At 32.5% G+C, this 20,194-nt stretch overlaps 1 protein-coding gene across 1 annotated transcript in view; it reads left to right on the forward strand.

Moving 5' to 3' along the window:
* LOC148310118 (uncharacterized) overlaps positions 1 to 20,194 on the forward strand; it is a 56,329-nt gene that overhangs the window by 33,921 nt on the left and 2,214 nt on the right. Inside the window, exon 2 of the mRNA XM_088258928.1 lies at positions 18,446 to 18,531. Coding sequence (XP_088115054.1) covers positions 18,446 to 18,531 — 86 coding nt within the window. The remainder of the gene's footprint in view (positions 1 to 18,445; positions 18,532 to 20,194) is intronic.

Raw genomic sequence — 20,194 nt, forward strand, 5'->3', positions numbered from 1 at the left:
TTGTCAAAACTGATCAACAACCGGTTTTAAAATGCCAAAATCGTTAAAAATAAAACTCTCAGGGAGGGATAGTCGATAGCCCGTAACATAATTTTCTTGAAACCCAGGTAACATTTAAAATAATTTATTTTTTGCTTTATGTATAAACACGGTGTACCGTGTTTGTATTGAAAAAGAAGTTTTTCTTTGAAATAAATATATGGTTTTGAAAAAAAAAGATTTATTGAAAGATAAGTGGTTAAAAAATTATATTTTTTTCTAAATATATAGCAATATATATTCTTATATAGCAATATGCACATATTATTTTTAAAATTGGTGCGCGGTCAGACGCGTGGCTCCTCGCGCAACCGGACGCGTACTGAATTCTATATTTGAGTGTACACCCTTAATGCAAAGTTAAAGTCGTGAATTTCGAATAGAATTCCAGACCAGGAACAATAAGACTGTATCTTCATCCTGCCTTGCATGCTATTAAACATATTAAACACGTATTTTTAAAAGGACGTGGGAGATTCTTTCTGTCTAGTCATGTGCGTTTTACACGAATTAGGTAGCACAAGATCTAAACAATATAAATCCGGCACATTAATATAATATATATGTATATATGTATATATAGTATACAACACTTGCCACATTGTTGCTCCTTCGTGTAGATAAACGGTATCAATTAGTGCCATCTGCATTTACAGAAACATGCAAATCTGTATTTGTGCACATAATTACAAACGGCCAAGATTGAGGAAAACGTACAATTCAAATTGTAGATAAGTATGTACATATATGATAAAAAAAATAGACAGTGCAATTATGTTTATCATAAACGTTTGAAATATATATTTTTAAAAAAAAATTTTAAACGCCAAATGTCACCTGAATCCTTGTGGTACTTAGGCTATGATATTATACTCAGTTCTTGTATTAATGCTAAAAATAAAAGTGATCACGATAAGAATTTTAGATAATTTATTATATGTATAATCCGCAATTCAAGTATTTCAAATACTTGAAAGTGATCAGGTCAAGAGTTGGTGAATGTATGAGGAGATGTATGAATGTGGAAGGGGCGAAGATTGTGTACAAAGACAGATTGGCGTGGCGTTCTATCATCTCTGCCTATCCCTGCGGGGAAGCGGTGTGACTGTTATTTTGTTAGTTTTTTTAATCAGCAATTTTAGTAACCACGTGAAAATCAAGAAAATATAGATAGCAAGATAACGCTGCATAAATCTAATGAATACTGTACAAATAACTAGATCCAGATTACATTAAGATAATAATAAATTTGAATATTCACGTTTATGTTTTGCATTTAGGTAAAAAACCGGTCTTCAAAGATCGGCCACTGATCGGTGTCGACATCAAGAATTCTAAAAACGTCGAGGATTTGTCGCCAACAGAAAAACTTTTCCCATTGTCGTCTTTAAAAATGACATTTATGACTTTGTTTATTAGTTCACTCGAGGCGGGAACTAAACGCTACCTTTGAAATTCGTGACAGTAAGTAGCCGAAGTTTGAGATTACTGTGACTCGGAAATAACGTACTAATATGTGGGCATGAGGAGTTTTTAAAGCTAGTTTTTGTCACGTAGAATTTTAACCGTATTCAGCCTCCGTAGGGCAGGGGCTAACTCGCATTAATTTATCCATTCAAATTAATTACCCACTGAGTGGGTAAAGTTACATTTTTCAGTAAAATAATAACAAAAGTGCTTTTTTTCATTGTGATGCATTAGTTTACCAAAGAATATGAAATATGAACTTAATTAATCATTATTTAATAATTGTTGATATTCTACAATTCACTACGGTTAAATCGCTCACTCCTTTGAAGAACGTCATAAATCAAAAATCGCAAATTTTCAGTTGTGTATGTTTTCTGAATGCCCAGAAAATGTACTATATCCCAGCAAAAGCAGCATATTTTTAACTTAATATTTACCCGCTACAGGGCAAGAAAAAATTGTTTTTGCATTTCGAAGAAAAGGTATTGTTTAATTATTTTTTTAAATAGACTTAATATTTTTGAAATGGAGAAAAAACATTCAGGTTTTACCTAAAAATATCAATTGCACAGTGAAAAGTTCAATAAGCGGCTTAATATTTATTTAGAATACATTTCATTATATTTTATAACTTTGAAAACGTTCTCCTGAAAAATCAAGTTTTTTGATTTATGACGTTCTTGAAAGGAGTGAGCGAAATGTGTGGAAAATTTTCCTTGCCCAGAAGATATAGGCTTGTCTACCATGCTGGGTTCATTTATAAGTAAAATATTCTTTATAAAATAAAGAAAAATGTTTTTTAATGCAATATGTCACTCGTTTTTGATCTATCATTGGGCTAGAATTTTTTGCATTTTTTATCATAGATAGATCGCATATTTGCCATTTTCAAACGATATTTTTCCTATAATATTGGTCAAAAGATCAGTCAAAAAGATGTTCTTTGAACAAACGAAACCACAAGGAAAATGCAAAATTATTTTAAATAGAGTTATTTTTTATTTCTAATTTTTGTTATAAATTTCATCAAACGTAGCAAATCTGGTTGCGTTTATTTAGCTTATAAGCGCATGGGTTACATAGCCATGATAATTTACTAAAAAAATATGATTATTTACTGGGAAAATTTAAAATTATTTTTATGATTAAAGCGCTCATATTTTATGAAAATGGCAGTATACCATGTAAATTATCCAAAATTACTAATGTTATAATTGCAAGTAGACGAGGATAGGATACAAAACAAAAAGGAGGACGATCAGCCTAATTTGTATTTTGTGGACTTTTTATAAGGTCGAGTTTGTTTGTTTGCGGAATGCGTTTGTTTTCATATATTTGCTTATAAAAAAAGTACGGTAATACCCAATTATTATTGATGATGTCAATATGAAAGAACTTGCAGGGACATGAATCTCAGATGCAAACCAGTTTTGAAATGAAAATAAAATGAAAAACCCTCGGAATGCGTAAAGGTAGAGGAAGGATGGAAGAAGACCCGTGGGACGATCTGCAGTGCGGTGTGCAGCGTGCGGTGGTAGGACTCGAAATTCGTGACTAATGGTTGCTATGTATGCGCATTTTACTTAACCATATTCATAATATTTATTTAGGATGTCATATATTTGTATACGTTAATTTATTGACATCATACATATTACAACATCTTGAATGAACTTGCAGTAAATGTAAACTATTTTCTAATAAGTTTATAGACATCAATTAAGAAGAAAAATGTCAGTTTAAAGCTGTCGAAAATGCAATTAGACTATACATAAAATTCTATAATATAAATTGTATCAAATAATAGTTAAATTGTACAAAATCGTAAGTTTAAAAAAGAACTTAACTTAAAAATTTTCACAACATTTTGAATGTTTCCAAATAATTGTTCACAAATACTTATGGGTTTTCTCCAATTAGGAGTTATTTTTACATTTTGACATCTCAATATAGATGAAGAAGAATATAGAAGTCTGGGTATTTACAGGGCTTATGATTTGACCTGTCATAGGCTGATTAAGTGATCACTTTACACACGTGCAACATCAACCAGAGCTTCTTCACTTACGCTATTTGCATCTCATTAAATATATTCCAATCCTAGGTTCAAGAATCTGGAGCGTAGAATTTTCATCTTGGCTTCATAAAAAATAATTTTCAATTTAACTCCACGTCGATCTGATGCGGTGTCCTATGCAACATTTGTTTGCGAATAGCAATAAAAAATTAAGTAAAGAAAATATTATAAGTAGGCGATGTATTGCATTTATTTAATAGAATTTTGCAGATTGCAACATTAAAATACTCACGCAATACTAACCCAAAGTCATCAACACCCTTCCTGTGACATTTTCCCACACTCTACTCTGTGATTCTTACCTGTTTCACATACTACCTGATAGAATTCCTTGCTAAATACCACAACCACTATAATTCTAAAGAAAAACACAATGAATTTCGTAGGTACGAGACACGACACCCGAAACTGCTACAAAAAATGTGCTCTCATTGTTGATTTCGTTTTCTTTATGGAATTTTACGGTCTACAAACAAACGAGTCTATGGAATTTTAGCGAGATCATTCATTTAAGTTAGCGTAGAAAATGTTTTTAAATAAATTTCTTAATTCAGTCATTATTAGTTTCCATTTTATGACTTCCCCACTTTTTTATTATTACCATTGACCTTTTTTTTTTGGCAAAGCACCAACATTAAGCGATGAGCGTACTACATTTCATTCCAATTTACGAGACGGTTGTGGTCCTGTAGTTAGTGTCGCGGACTCTTGAGTCAGAGTTTCTGGGTTCGAACCCGCTCTACCACAATTTGATACCTATTTTTAATAATGAGCCGCTTAGGCTAACAGAAATAGCATGAAATGAAATTAATAGTTACACAAATATTTCTATATTTAAAAAAAATCAAAAAATTACTATTCACCCATCAAATTGATTTAATAACATTACATCATTTTTAATTTGAGCTTTACTTTGTAAATAACTCTATTTATAATTTTTATTTATAAATAGTGTTATTTACAAGTAATAAAATAATGTAAAACTTATATTAAAAATGGATAGATATTACCACAAACTGACTGCCTAACAAACATGCGAACATCAATTACAAATTGTAATGAAAATATTATATCGCATAGACCAAATTAACATATACTATTTTTTGTTACGTATATTGTTTGTTTTAAATGTTCTTCTCGGTATCTGAATCCCAGAACAAAAATAATTAATTTATTTCCATGATAATTATTTGTAAATTTGCGAGACGTCGGGAATTTTATCCATGATTTTAAATATCGCGATACAGGTTACTTTAGATGCCTACTGCGTCGAAATGATAAACGTCATCTCATTATTAATATTTTTAATATTGAAAGCAGTTACTTTGTGGTTAGTCATTTTTACTTTTTGTTTTTTTTTTAATAAAACGTTAGTAATATAATCTCTATTACTAACTTATCGAGATTTTTGTCTGCTGGTTTTGAGACGTACCCGTCTCTTCGTCAGGACAATCACTACAACAGCATGCAAACGATACTACACATCACTTCCACTATTATGGCACTGTTAACGTTATCTCGATCATGGCACAAATACGATTTAGATACCATTCTAAGGTCACGAATACAAATTGACTAGCCGGGAATCGAGCCATGTATCAGCACAACGTTTTAAGTACTACAAAAGCGAACATTTATATCAAACTAGATATTCAATTACCATATTAATCAGGAGCTTGCTTATAGATGACCGTTAATATTGTTTCATGAAATTTATTGGATTATTTACGGTTATGATGTTGAAATTATTTAAATTTAATGGTCTTGCGTAAGACGATCAGCCAATCGTTCCCTGGGTAAAAAAAGGGATCTTGGTAATGGTCGGTCCACCTGTTTCGTTCCCTCGGGCATATTGAAAATAAGTCTCTTCGTATTAAATTACTAGGTAGCATCTACACTAGAAAAGATAAAATGGAATTTGTCCGCCTCGGCAGTGCAGTAGTTAGTACGTTTGACTTAATTTCTTTGGGCCGTATCCGTACCAGAAGTCTACCTAAATCTTACTCACTTAATAAGGTACCTACTTTAAAAAAAAATGATTCGGCAGTCACTTTGTGGTAATATCTATCCATTTTTTATTAAAGCCCAGTATTCTTTAAGTCGCAACTTAATTTTCTCTAAATCCAGGTAACATTTTACGTATTTTTTTCTTAAAATATTGTTTTTGCATTGAAAAAATAAAATTTTCTTCTAAATAAGTATTTGGTTTTCAAAAAAAGAGTTATTGAAAGGTAAGGAGTTAAAATAATATTAAAATATTTTTTCCATATATATATTTTCTAAAAAATATCCAGTATATCCTTCAAAAAAATCGGGCGCGAAAAAACATGTGACCTCTCCGGTGGTCTCCGGTGGAATGAATTCTCTCTCTAACCCTTATCCGCACCCAATGGTGCATAGGGCACTGCATCGTGTTGACGCAATGTTATCTTGATCGTTAATTATATGAAGACAAGGTGAATGAATTCTGTGCTTGCAATTATCGCCTTAAGTTTACGTGGTAAATACCACTATTTCTAAAATATAATGTGACACGTGTTTCCATGCATTCCGCATCATGTTTGAAAATGGGATGGGATGCATCGAAACACGTCTCCCAATAGGTTTTAAGGAACAGTGTTATTTCGGAAGTTATTTCATCAACTATATTTTACTTTGTCGGCCAAATCTATAGTTGATATACTTATTTAAGTTTTTTACTAGCTGAAACCTTCATGGAAAGATTCTTTCCCGAATTATTTTACATACGATGGATTAGATATGAGAAAAATCTAATTTATAATTTCAGTCGTCTCATAATGGAATAACTTTCTACATAGAAACATATCTAACGGGCAGTTTTTTTACCTTCTCCTATCCTGTTAATATTATCAAACATTCAACCGGAGTTATAAATTAATATTTCTGAATTATTTGTCCAAAAATTGACTACTATTTACGTTTTATTCCTATATACTTAAAAATTACGCGCGTAACCAAATGGTCTGAATGCGATTCGTTCTTTCCGCTTTATTTAACTCGTTTGGTGGTCGACGACCGTTGGTTTATGTGTTTCTGTGCTAAATGGATCAAATTAGACAAATAAATTGCACTTTGTGACCTTCAAATTCATTTAACGCGAATTCAAAGACGTCTGATTGATTACGCTTCGAAACATGAATGTTCAATAACCATTACCCACCAGCCAAATGGTTTAAATCCGATATAAAACATGTGGATAATGGTCGAAACATCCTATGGCGATATGAATTACGTACATGTGTTAACCATATTAGTATTATAATGTTATATATCAGCGATGAAATAAATTTTATAAACAGTTTCAATGAGTAACACTGAATGATCCCGTTGCAAAACAGTATTGAGGATAAGTAGTGTTTATAAACAATTCGCCATAATGGACATCTATAATATAATATAACTGGATATATATAATAAACCACAGGGATAATAAGATTTCTTAAAATAATTATACAATGTTCATTTTCTAGCTAAGAATCTCATCTCTTCGATATATACGTATGAAAACATGCAATTTTTTTATAATCTTTACTGCTCATCGTTATTGAGACGTTATAAATTTACAATAATAGGCGCATTATTTGTAAAATTCGGATAATAAAGATGAATCGCATAAACACTTTTTAAAGAACTATTAACAATTTATATAAACATATAAGTATGTATATCTTTTTGATATTTGTGTTTTAATGTAAAGTTATGTATGTATAGTTATGTACAGGGGTTACGAGCTGTCATAGTCTGGTTAATGTATCACTTTTCACACTGTAACATTCACCATTCTACCTATGATTGACAACCATATTACTTAAATTTTGAAAAGTTATTTATATTTTATATTTCAAGTAAAACACTGTACATTTACAATGCAAATTACATGGTCGATTTTATGGCAATAAATATACAAAATACTAGCAGAGACCTCCATTTATGCACGTGTGATCCTTTTTCGAATTATTTCAAGCGTCTGAAATACCTTAGATATCCTTCAAAATCTGCTAAAACTTGGTCCTTTAAGAACTATTTTTAAATTGATATTTCAACTCAAGCCAAATATTAAAATAAATTACTGTCCGCTTTATGCATCACACATTCAGTCAATTAAATAATTAAAAAATATATCTACTAAAACCTGTTTAGAAGAATGCTATTACAGAAAGAGTTTTTTTTGAGTGGCCAGAAAACGACTTAGTCACCCGATCACCATAATATTTTAAATAAATCATACTTTGTAAATAATACGCGATAGTATCGCAGATCAAATTTAAAGAATTTGCATGTTTGCAAATTTGGTGGATTAAATTTGAGATCAAAGTTGTGCAGTATTATGTCAGATAATTTGTGACATCACCGCCATTTGCGTAGCGACTAGTGACGATCCTAATAAACTTGCTATAAAATAAAACGATCTCTTAGAAAAGTAATAATGAAGTCAAGTTCAGGCTGGCTACTGACCCGTAGACCTTGAGTCCAACGGATATTTCTTATGATACTACAATACTTATGCATGTATTATAATACGATATATTAATATCGACTTATACCTTATAGATAGATTGGTAGGTACATACGTACATATATAATCTTAAATAATAATATGAATCCGACAAGATTTGCCGTCCTTGGATGATGTAAAAAAGGTTAAAGTTTGGTTCTAGTTCTCGAAAGATGGTGAAGGAAATGACGTAGTATTATGTACGTAGAAGTAGGTATAATTTTTATTTCTAAAAACGCGGTATTAAAAGTAAATTAGGCGAGTTTTGTTGTAATTCGTATCACCTCGCCACGTGAATTTGCCTGAACTAGGTATCCTGTACCAATGAAAAGGGTATCGAAGAAAATCAGACCTTTACATAAGTACCTTTGCATCAGTCCTACCCATCGTAGCTGTTGAGACTTAAATAATCTTGTCGCAGTTTCTCTATTTCAGCTCGCCATTCGACACTTTTTCTTAATTTGTAAAAATAAAATCACATTTACATTATATTTTAACATCTCAGCGTAAATGAAGAAGAATATAGAGCCTGGGCTTATGAACTGTCATGGGTTGATTAAATGATCACTTTACACAGGGAAACGTTCACCATTCAACCCATGATTGACAACCACACTACTCAAAATTTTGAAACTCCTAAAAAGACCACTTAAATTTTTGAAACTCCTACATATATCATAAAACTCATGACGCTTTATGTTTGAGCTCCCTGGAGCCATCTATAATTGGTTTAAGAAAGCTTTTAGTATTTCAATAGAAAAATCAATTGTTTAACGTAGTTCAATGGAAAACTGACAATATTTTTTATTATCCAAAAGGAGTTAAACTTTTAGATCAACCTACTATGTAGTAATATATGTACGTGCCTTATTATACCCAACAACCTATTTAGACAATCAATTTGGATGCATTATCGACAGACAGGTTTTAAAAAGCGTTAATATTGACACTTACTAGGGACGCTTAGACAGTTCCTGGGAAACATGGCACCATGATCCTCGGCACCATTCATAAAACTGGGGAATGGGGTCGGGATATTCAGTCAATATTCTAGCGTCAATAGAGTTCATCAACTTTTTTTTCTTTTTCAGAAACTTTTCGAGTGTCCAAATTTTAAAAGGAATCAATGAACGGAGACGAAAATACATATTAGTTTATATATAAAATATTAAAATCAAACACTTATTTTTAGAGTCTACAGTAGTTTGAAAATACCATAATAAGGCGAAACAATAGTCACAAATTTTATTTTTATGTGTTTTTAATAATAACATACAATTTTGTAGACTCTAAAAATCGGTGTTTGATTTTAATATTTAATACATAAATTAAAATGGAGTTCTACAAATTAAACGACAAATCCATAAATAAATAAAATAAGTATAATTCTTTTTACTAACTTTGTGTACATTAATTTGATTGCTTAATGTTTAAAAACAATTTGGAAGAAAATATTGAATTTTAAATAATATTCTATCCATATATAATTATTATTCATGATTTTTTTTCCTAATTTTACAAGGAGATTGTTGAAACTATAAAATCTGTAATTTTGTAGCACGTATATGAAAACCTAAGTGTAAACCTTCAAAATATAACATTGTTTTTAATCTTGTGAGGTAAGTACATATTCAATGACCATCTTTATTTGAGCTAAGTTAATTTTAATCAAGATAGAAAATAATTTATTACATTCATATCTAAATTCTCTCATAATCTAGGTTTAAAGCAGGCTGGCATTAAACTTCATGATCAAATTACAGAACGTTAATGATACCTCACCTCGATGCTTACGGAGCAAAGCGTCCCGGAAGTAATCTGATGAACTTTAAGATTATCCGTACCACCATTTTCTAATTCAACGGAATGCATTTTGTGAGTGCAGCAAATATTTCGTCATAGTTGAGATTAGAAGCGAATGAAGCTGGAATGCGAACACAAAAGGTTTATGGCATATTAGAATATTTGTAAATTATTTTTCCGCCTCCGTAGTGTAGTGGTTAGCGCGTTAGACTACCCATTCCCAGGAAGGTATATTTTTTAAGAGATATTTCACTTTAACTCTTATTTAATATCACCCTTGATCGTTACCTAAAGCGCAGGACTGATCACCTTACCTTCATATAATTTGTTATCAAGATACACGTGTGTAAAGTGATCACTTAAACCAGCCTATAACGGTCGTAAGCCCCGTAAATGCCCAGATGTCTTCATCTATGTTGAGATGTCAAAAAATAGTATAAAGTTTAAGCTATTACTAAAATTATAAAAGTGAAAATAGAAAGTAATAAAATGTACATAAAATGGTTCAATAATTTGAATTTAGGTTTCCATGAGTACGAGATGCTTTTTCAATTTATTGGCACAGCTTCGCTCAAAACCGGAATTTCGTATAACTTTATGATGTTACGTGAGAATGTGGTTTTAACATAATACATATTACATTTTAGTATACCATACATGTTATAATAATGTGCACGTCGTAATATATTATAATTAAGACGAATTGTGGCTTGTGGTTTGGTGACAATAAAAATGGAGGCCACTGATGTCCAAGAATAACCTTCTTTTCTGAATCCATTTTTGACGCAACCGCGACTACCTGGGCTCACATACATTTTGTTTATATCTTAAAGGTCTAAATTGATATTGAAAATAATTTATCATTATTAAATATGTACTTAATGTAAAGATTTATCTAGAAATGCGTTATTAAAATTGTTGCCATTTAATGACCATCCCTGATTAATTTTCGGCTCAATTGTTGTCGTTGATATTTCACCATTTTGACAGTTGAAAACAGTAGAATCTCACTTCGTTTGTTTTAAATTCAATTTTGTTCCAAATTCAACTTTTATAAAATGCGTCCTGTTCGACGAACGCATGAATAAATTATACCTAGGTAGGTTAAGCGATAAAGGTTGGTACGGATATTCAATTCTATTAAACACGACACATTTTTATAAAATTTGAATTTGGAAAAAAACCTGACAAATAAACGAATTGAGATTTTTCTTTTACGAATGTAAAAATGGTGCAAGAAAACTGCCATAGTGTGAAAATAGTTTTACGCCCTTCTCTATTGCCGTTTTTTTTACTATACTCTTGTAAGTTTCATCGCAATCGGTTGAATAGTAGAGTTAATAGAGAATAAACATACATAAAAATAAACGTCATCATATTATATACATACATAGATTACTTACTTCTGACTTTTTGCCGCTGAAAGGTTTTGGTTATGGAAGACCCTGTATGGAAAGGCGAGCTGATGTTATGCTAAACAGGTGTAGCCATTATATTGACTTCAACAAAATTTAGTTCACGTACTTTAAAGAACACATAAGCCTTCCACAAAGAAGGTTTTACCATTAAAAGTATTCGTACCGAACGCGGCATGCACCGCTCTCGCAACATGTAAAGTCTTACGTGTATTTAGTCCAAAGAAAACAAAACAATACCATATCGCAATGGCCAAATCCCAAGTTGGAATTCTCCTCAGGCATTTAGCTGTTATCTGCTTAACGGTTTAACTTGGTTTAACTTCTCGTAATAATATTAGTTCATTGTTAAAGAAACTATAAATTAGTCGCCACAAGCACTACATAGACCTATCGTTGACAGATTTAAGATAATATTCTTGCACAACATGTTCCCAATGTGATGACACAATAAATACGTTTCTATGCACGTTGGGAAGGTTGTAGGATGTAGGAAAATAATTTTACTATACATAAAATCGAAAAAAAAAAAGTTTAAGTTTCTCAACAGAGACAAAGAATCTTTGTAAAAATGAAGGGAATATAGAAGTATGGACATAAAGACGGCTTCTATATTCCCATTTTGCATATTTCCTTCGGATACAAAAAAAACGATCAGGTATGTCAAATACTTGCCAGGAGTCGAAATAATCGGCTGGTATGGAGATGCATGAATGTGGAAGAGGCGAAGAATGTTTGCAAAGACAGTGGTATGGCGTTCTATTCTCTCGGCCTACCCCAGCGGAGAAGCGGCGTGATGGCTAGTCTGTTAGTTAGTTCGATTCCCAATGCGGTCAAAACAAATGCACGCGTTTATTTATTTAATATCACCCTAGACCTGTACCCGAAGCCCAGCTCTGATCACCTTCCTTTACGTGGTTAACGATCAAGATCGAACAATACACCGATTCGATCCTGTGTCCTATGCACCATTGGGTGTGGATAAGGATTAGACGATCTTTGACACAAAACCCGCATAATAAAATAAATTCTTACAAAAAAGGTACATTACTCGTCCGTACGACATACTGAAATGTCGGAATTTTAAAAGCTCACTCGCTGTTTACTTTAGTGCGGAGATACGTTGTGAAATGCTGGCATTAATGCATTTTATTTTAAACCCACACGTTAAAACTTACCCGCTGTCATTCACCAAAGATTTAAAACAAAACATTCAGTACCAATGCATTGTTATTTTCCATTTTTCAATAATAATAAAGTAAAATTATTTCGCGATGTTTGCTGTTGACGAAAATATCAACGACCTGTAGAATAATGAATAATGCATGCAACTTTAAAAATATAGTTGACCTTAAAGCTTTCTGTTCTACTCTTCACCACAGGTTTCAATCCAGGGGTTCTAAACACTGAAAAACATTTTTTTAAACTTATTGTTTTAATGCGTTAATATATTATCTTTTCATATTTTTATCTACTTGTATTTTTTATTTCCATGCATTGTTAATAATATATTTTTATACTTCTCTATGTGTAAAAAAATGCCTTGAGAGAGAAAATTTTATCAACTTGTCTTCGTATAATCAACGATCAATCTAACCACTGTGGTGCCCTTTGCACCATTTGAGTGCTGTAGGGGTCGAGAAGGGGTCAAGCACCGTTGCGGTAGTATGTTACGTAAATGACGCTATACAAATTATACATAATTATTATAAGGTTCCTAAATATAAAATTATTCTGTGGTAGGTAGGTACTCAAAATTTGTATTTATGGAAATTATAGATCTTCCGAATTTAAAAGTTGGTTTTCCGAATGAGTACCTACAAAACAGAAACCCTCACAAAACTGTATCCTAACACCTGGCTTTTCGCACGGGTTTTGTGCATTCGGAAATCAAATTTAAAAAATATGTGTAAGGCAAGGCTTACTTTAATTTCACTCCTTTTCAACGATTAATATGTATACTACGGTATATTACCATTGATGCTTTTTTTAATATGGAGGATAGTATTGGGATCTATACACAAAATAAAATATTATTTGTCGATGCTGATTATCAAAAACTGTACCCCAATCTTCGAAAAAAAACAACTGAATTTCTGAAATAAAAGTGATAAATAAATCACCCGAAATTGTTACAAATGATATAAGTACGTAATATTTTTTAAAAGCAATGATATGCCTACTAATGCTATCTTATGATACATACTTTAATAACAATGTATCTTGGAGATAATGCATTAAAACATTGATTGTTTCATAAACATGGTACTTATGTAATAGATTTTTTAGGCGTGCTTAATGGGTAACCATTGCTACTTCGCTTACCCGATTGGGATGGTAGTCGTTATATTTTCGGTATATATTTGATTCCAGTTAAACGTCAAATATATCACGAGCTCAAAAACTGCATATCGAAACCTAATTTGACTCCTGCTTAGCGTAATTACGGTAACGTTGAGTAATTTAAGTAGCGTTATATTTTGAATCATTCGTTACTGAGATCAATTTTTAGTTTCGATCGCCCATCACTACTAGATTTATGAAACATAATGGACTGTTCCTACCAAAGATAGCTTGTAAATATTATCAAAAGGTATTCAAATCAAATATGTAATATTTACCAGAGATATTTAACAAATTTCTACGTAATTTTATTTGAAAAAAACAACATTGAAAAATGCCTAAAAGAAAAATGTATAGAACCGTGATATGAACGATTGACAATTATTTGATAAGTATATTTTTCGATTATTTCTTGGTTTCCGAAGAAACTGATGTTATTTTCTGTATGAATTTATCTCATAAAAAATAAACCTGTTTTAATATTATTATTATATCGGATACGTACTAGATTATTCACCCTACAGATGAAATGTCAATTTTCAAAGGTGTCTCAACATAATAAGAAACATGTATCCTTCTTTCCTTTTTTATGAGAGAAGATGGAAGTCTGAGCATCCCAGTGCTTTCGACCTGGCATTAAGCGATCACTTTATACACTTGTGTAACGTTCACCATTCTGCCCATTATTGAACATCCATATTGCATTAATTTTTGAAACCTGTATATATGCAATGGTCTTAGATCCTTCCGCATGCTCAGACTTCATAAAAAATCTTCATTCATAAAAAAGCGACGAATGATACATGTTTTCATATCAAGTTGAGACACCTTTAAAAAATAAACCCACCGACAAGCCGATCTCGGGGTTAAGTGGGTTTTTCTTTTGAAATATTATTTTGTAGATTATTAATCGTTTAAAAAAATAGAAAGCGGCTCCCTAAAAAAGCATATTGTACTTCCCTTCCCGCATACCTCGCGGTCCATTGAGGCACGGACTAAACTTTTTTTGTTTATCTTTTTAATCCCTTCTTGTCTGTTTCGGCGGCAAGGTGAGCCGGTCGCGCCTGCGCGGTGCGCGCGCCGCACGCCACCGAGCCGACTCTATTCAAAGGCGGGAAAATGCGATTCCAGACATTAAAAAAAAAGAACTTTATCATTCTCTTTTTAAATTCCGTTACAACACAAAATATTTGAGAAAATAATTGATTAGACAGGTCAGTGCCTTCTTTATCAAGAACAAACCGTGGCATATACCTATTTGACAACGTAGCATCAGCTGTTATCCATAAACCCGTTTTCTTGTACAATATTTTTATTTTTTTGTTGAAATGGTCAAATAAGAAGTATATAAATTGAAATAGTATTTCAGACTTCTCATGATAGATGAAAATAAAGTCAGAGAGCAAAAGTTATTTTTTCACATAGTTGGCATTTTCTTCTGTCAGTTCCACCTGATATATTCTTTTTCTTCTTATTATGGCTTTTCAGCCCTCTAGAGTGTTCTAGCCAATCAACTGAGATATGCTTAAGAATTTGGACAGTATGGATGTTCAATAATGGGCTGAATTATGAATATTACATAATATATAAAGTGATCACTTAAGCCAGCCAATGCCAGGTTCCCAATGCCAGGTAAAAAAATGGCTCATCTGTACTAGACATAATTGATTTTTAAAATTAAATTTTATATATGCACACTTTGTAAATAAGAATATGTGTTTAATTTCTTCTAACCCTCATGCACACCTAATGGTGCATAGGGCACTTCATCACATCGACACAGTGTTATCTTAATTGTTGATAAATGATGGAAAGATGATTCAATTCAATTCAATTCAATTCAATTTATTCAATAATTAATATATACATTACAAACAAACATTTAAGGCGTATACATTAAAAAAACAAATTAAAAATTACACAAGAAGACTCTTGTTAAATGTGTAGAAGAATCTCGCTTCGGAAAACTCCTTCGGACACATGGAACAGATCAATATCCAATGTGATATTGTTCAACATAGCGGTAGCTCTTCCTACAGGCATAACCATCGGCAGGTTGGTCCTGTGTATAGGAATGTGAAACAATCTATGCCGACGCTGTCTTAGGTAACTATCGGGAACATACAGACCAATGCTCTGGATAATTTCAGGATTATCGATCATACCGCGCAACAATCGATAAAAATGCGTAATCAAATACGCATTCCTTCTAGTCTCTAAACTATTGTAGCCAAGCATACCCTGGAGAAACTGGGTCGGGTAGAGCCAAGGATAATAGCCGTACTCTCTCATGTAGAGATACCTCAAAAACTTCTTTTGGACTTTCTCTACCATAAAAGAGTACTTAAGCTCGTGTGGCCCCCAGATCATCGAGCCACTCTCGAGTCCTAAGATGATAAGTCCTGCTTTTCAGGTACCGTAAAGTGGGTATACATTGCACCAAAATACTGCATTTTTTCAAAAAATTGTCTATTCAGATCAGGTTTTTTACTTTTTCTGAGGTTTCAACTATTGCAATGTAATAACACATATACCTGTAACATGTCTGATACGTTTTTAAATTTTTATCTATTTTGCCTGTATTTTTTTTTAATTATTAAATTTTGGTGCAAAGTATCCCGGGGTAAAGTACAACTTTGCACCATGATATTTTCTCTACACTTTTCGTACTAGAATCCAAATTTATGCAAAGTAAAGGCTATCCTACAAGTTTTGTTGCACCTTATGAAGGGTTTTGGCTCACAGTTCACTAAATGCAGATTATAATATTGTATAATTATGGAAAAATAAGACACTTGATGGAAATTTTTTAAAAAAAATATTGAAAAATCTAACAAAAATGTTTTTTTTTTCAATACTGAAGGTTTAAAATTATATAAAATAAAAGGTGGATAATAAAACATATCGTACTATAAAGGTAATAGGAATTAAAATTAAATTAGGTCTAAATATGGTGAGGTTCCGGGACGGTAAAGAAACCTCTTTTGGATTGCATTTTCGGTTCTTTTATGGAACCCGCTACATCCTTCCAAGAATATTGAAGAAAGTCATCCTTCATCGGCCACTTCCACGATTTGAGACTCTCCTGCATGGATTTAACAGCTCTGTCTTTCTTTATTTCCAAAATCTGTCCCGGAAATTTTTCTCCTTCATAATGAAATACGACATATTTTCCCACCTTCTTTTTTACTGGTCCTAATGAAACGGAAGAACAAATACGATAACTGGTTTCAGTCATCGTTTTTGTTCTTCTCCCTCTTCCTCAAAGCTTCCGTGTGAACTATAATCTGTTAATGCTAGATATGCTGGAAGTTTCGATGCGGAAGGTGGGATCATTGATGTAGTTGGTTCAGGTAGCATTTGTGTCTCGTCAACGTTCATTTCGACATTTGGATCGTGAGCAATGCTCTTACCTGGTTCTATCGGTATCGTTTTCCTGCGTTTTAAGACTGAATTCTTTGGGTTGAATCTGTTTTCTTCCAAAAACTGTTGAAAACTCTTGCGCACGTCATCGTCATACGCTTTTAATGGCAACCGATTAAGCAACTGACTAGTTTTAGCAACAGTCAAGGTTTTATGTCTTTGCAAAAATGATCTTATCCATTCAGAGCCTGGTACGTTGTTCTTTAATATTCGTACTCTTCTGCCAAATCTATCCAAATAGGCTATTAGAATGTAGCGAATGATAAAAACACTCACTGGGAAACCGTACTCACTCATGTCTACCTTGCAGTTTACGAAGGATTGCTCTTCGCCCTTGTCACATATCGGAGGTTTTCCCACAGGTTTTGTGTGCTGACCTTTGAGCTTATAGTTAATCGTCCTTCTGGGGATTTTGAAAATTTCTTTAGCCTTTCTTTGACTGATTGTACCATTTCGAATGGCCTCCAAACACTGCTCCACTCTCTTCGGTGTAAAATCGCAGTATCGTCTGGCATTAGGCCGCTGTTTGTGTGTTCTTGACATTTTTGAAAAAAATATACCATCAGGAATTAAGTAAGTACACAAAACCAATAGATATTTAGCAAACATGTCAAGTTGTACTAGCCTTTTTAAGACTTTTCATCAAATTAATTAACTATGGCCTTTTGTGGATACTTTGCATTTGGTGCAATGTTACCCCAAATGTGGTCAATACAAGTCAGTTCTTAAAAAAATATTATTTTTACATAAACTTGACAACGTAACTAAAAATACAGCATTTGAGAAAAGCAGGGCCTATCTACCTACGATTTAGAGACCACTCACTTGTTGTAACTAGTTTCAGTATACTGATTCCACTGGATTTTTTCGGACACAATTTTCAGACAGAAAACTTTCTTTACGTTCGGACAGGAAAAACGCATTGAAGCAATAGCGACCGACTATTACTTCTGTAAACTAAAAAGTAGATTGAAGTGCCGTCTATCAGAAACAATAGAAAGTAGAATGAAAAATGACATGTATCAGAGATGACCAGCTCTACAATTTCTTTACAGAAGGTGGTGCAAAGTATCACCCATGGTGCAAAGTATACCCACTTTACGGTACCGTTCAGTGTGATATTCAATAAGTATGACAGCGAAAAATAAATGACTTTTATATTTATTTTGATCTTCCCGGGTGTTTACCTGAAACCAAACCCAACATATTATGTAGCATTTATTTATTACTTTTCTGTTAAGTTAATTTTAGTTTTATTTAAACATATTTTTTTTTTCGTTATCTATAAATGTTCCATGTATCATGTATCTCATCATAATCAATTGTAATTAATTGTATTTCCTTCTCTTATTTTTTCAGAACGAACAAATATCTTCAAAAATCAGCTGTAACAAGGGTTTGTGCAGTTGGAGGATTCTTCATTTCAATTCCAGTATTTTTAACTGGTGAGAATTTGAAACATTTTTATATTATTTCAGTCCTCTTATATCACCTTGTGCAACTTGTACACTGCTAACACACTTGGGACGGGAAAGGTATTTCTACCCGTTTGGTAGATTGATGTTTAAGGACGGGAAGGATATTTTTATCTTTTGCGCCAGCCTCATTTCAAAGTCAGAAAATAAGGAATTATTTAATGTTTTTATATGAAAATTATGTACCAATCTCTTTGTTGAGGTCTAAACTATATGTACACAACTATCAAATCCCATCGCCAGCGGTCCTCAGGCATAAAAAATACCCATCCGAATTGTGTTAATATGTACTGTTAATGAGTACCGTGAGTAAATCATACTTTACTATGATAAACAGTAATCGCACAAAATTTGCAATTCCGCATATTCAATTAAATCTGAAAAATACCACATCACTTATGGGATGACCCAATATAATGAATAGTTTACTACTACTATTCATATTAGGAATATTTATCTTTCTTGACATATTCTCCTAACTTCCTCTACATCCATACATCTTGTCACTCATGCCATCTGGTTTTATAGACTTATGATACAACCTGATTTCAGATTCTGTATGATTTGGGCTTGCTAAAACTTTCTTCCTTCGCTTTTTCCATTTACATTTGCCTAATATAATAATAATAATAAAACCCTTATCCGCACCCCAATAGTGCATAGGGCACTGCTTCATATAAACGCAGTGTTATCTTGATCGTTTACACATGAAGGAAAGGTGATCAGCCCTCTGCTTCAGGTACCAGTCCAGGGTAATATTAAATAAATATTACAGTGAAAAAATCACTTATATTTATTTGACCCCCCCCTGGGAATCGAACCCGGGACCTCCAGAACAGTAGCCGAGCGTGCTGACCATTACACTACGGAGGCGGACAATAATTGCCTAATATACTCCCTTATTTATTATCTCGTAATCCATTCACTCCACATGTTCAAACTGACTCAAAGAATCTTTCTTAATCTTTCAATCAACCCCGACACAGCCTTACATTTTGTTCTTATATCTTCATTTTTAATTTCTGGATACATAAAATTTTCCACAGATTTGTCTAAGGGATCGATTTCAACAGCATTCACTCTGCTTTAATCTTTCTTTTGTCAATGCTTTGTTTCGTTTTCATACACCAGTGTTGGTACTAGCACTCCGTTGTATTTACAAAACAGCCTATTGGACTTCCATTTCTTTTTTTTATTTGCAATCATTTAATTTATTAAAACACCAATTATTATATTCCCTGGATTTACTCTTTTCTCAATACCTATATCCATATTTCCATCTCTTGAAAACATGTTTCCTAGATATAAAAATTCTTGCACTTTTTCCAGGCATACATTGTGTATGTGAATCTTATGGTATTCCCTCGTATAAACACCATAAACTTGTCTTAATTTCATATCCATGAATACATCATACATTCTAGACACTATTTATAGGTAAAATAATATGTATATACACAAGTATTTTTTTAATTATGATATATGACAAGCAAGTAGTTAATTGACATCCCACTTAAATTAATGTACATATTAAAAATAAATGCATCTGTGCTTGAATTGTTACGAGTACATCGCATGATGTCGGATCATTATCTAACAGCAAACCTATTAATTCTTTGCCCGTGGCATTTAT

Source organism: Brachycentrus maculatus, unplaced genomic scaffold (genome assembly GCF_059751285.1).
Source record: "Brachycentrus maculatus isolate JH-2025_06_01 unplaced genomic scaffold, ASM5975128v1 h1tg000105l, whole genome shotgun sequence".
Classification (NCBI taxonomy): Eukaryota; Metazoa; Arthropoda; class Insecta; order Trichoptera; family Brachycentridae; genus Brachycentrus; species Brachycentrus maculatus.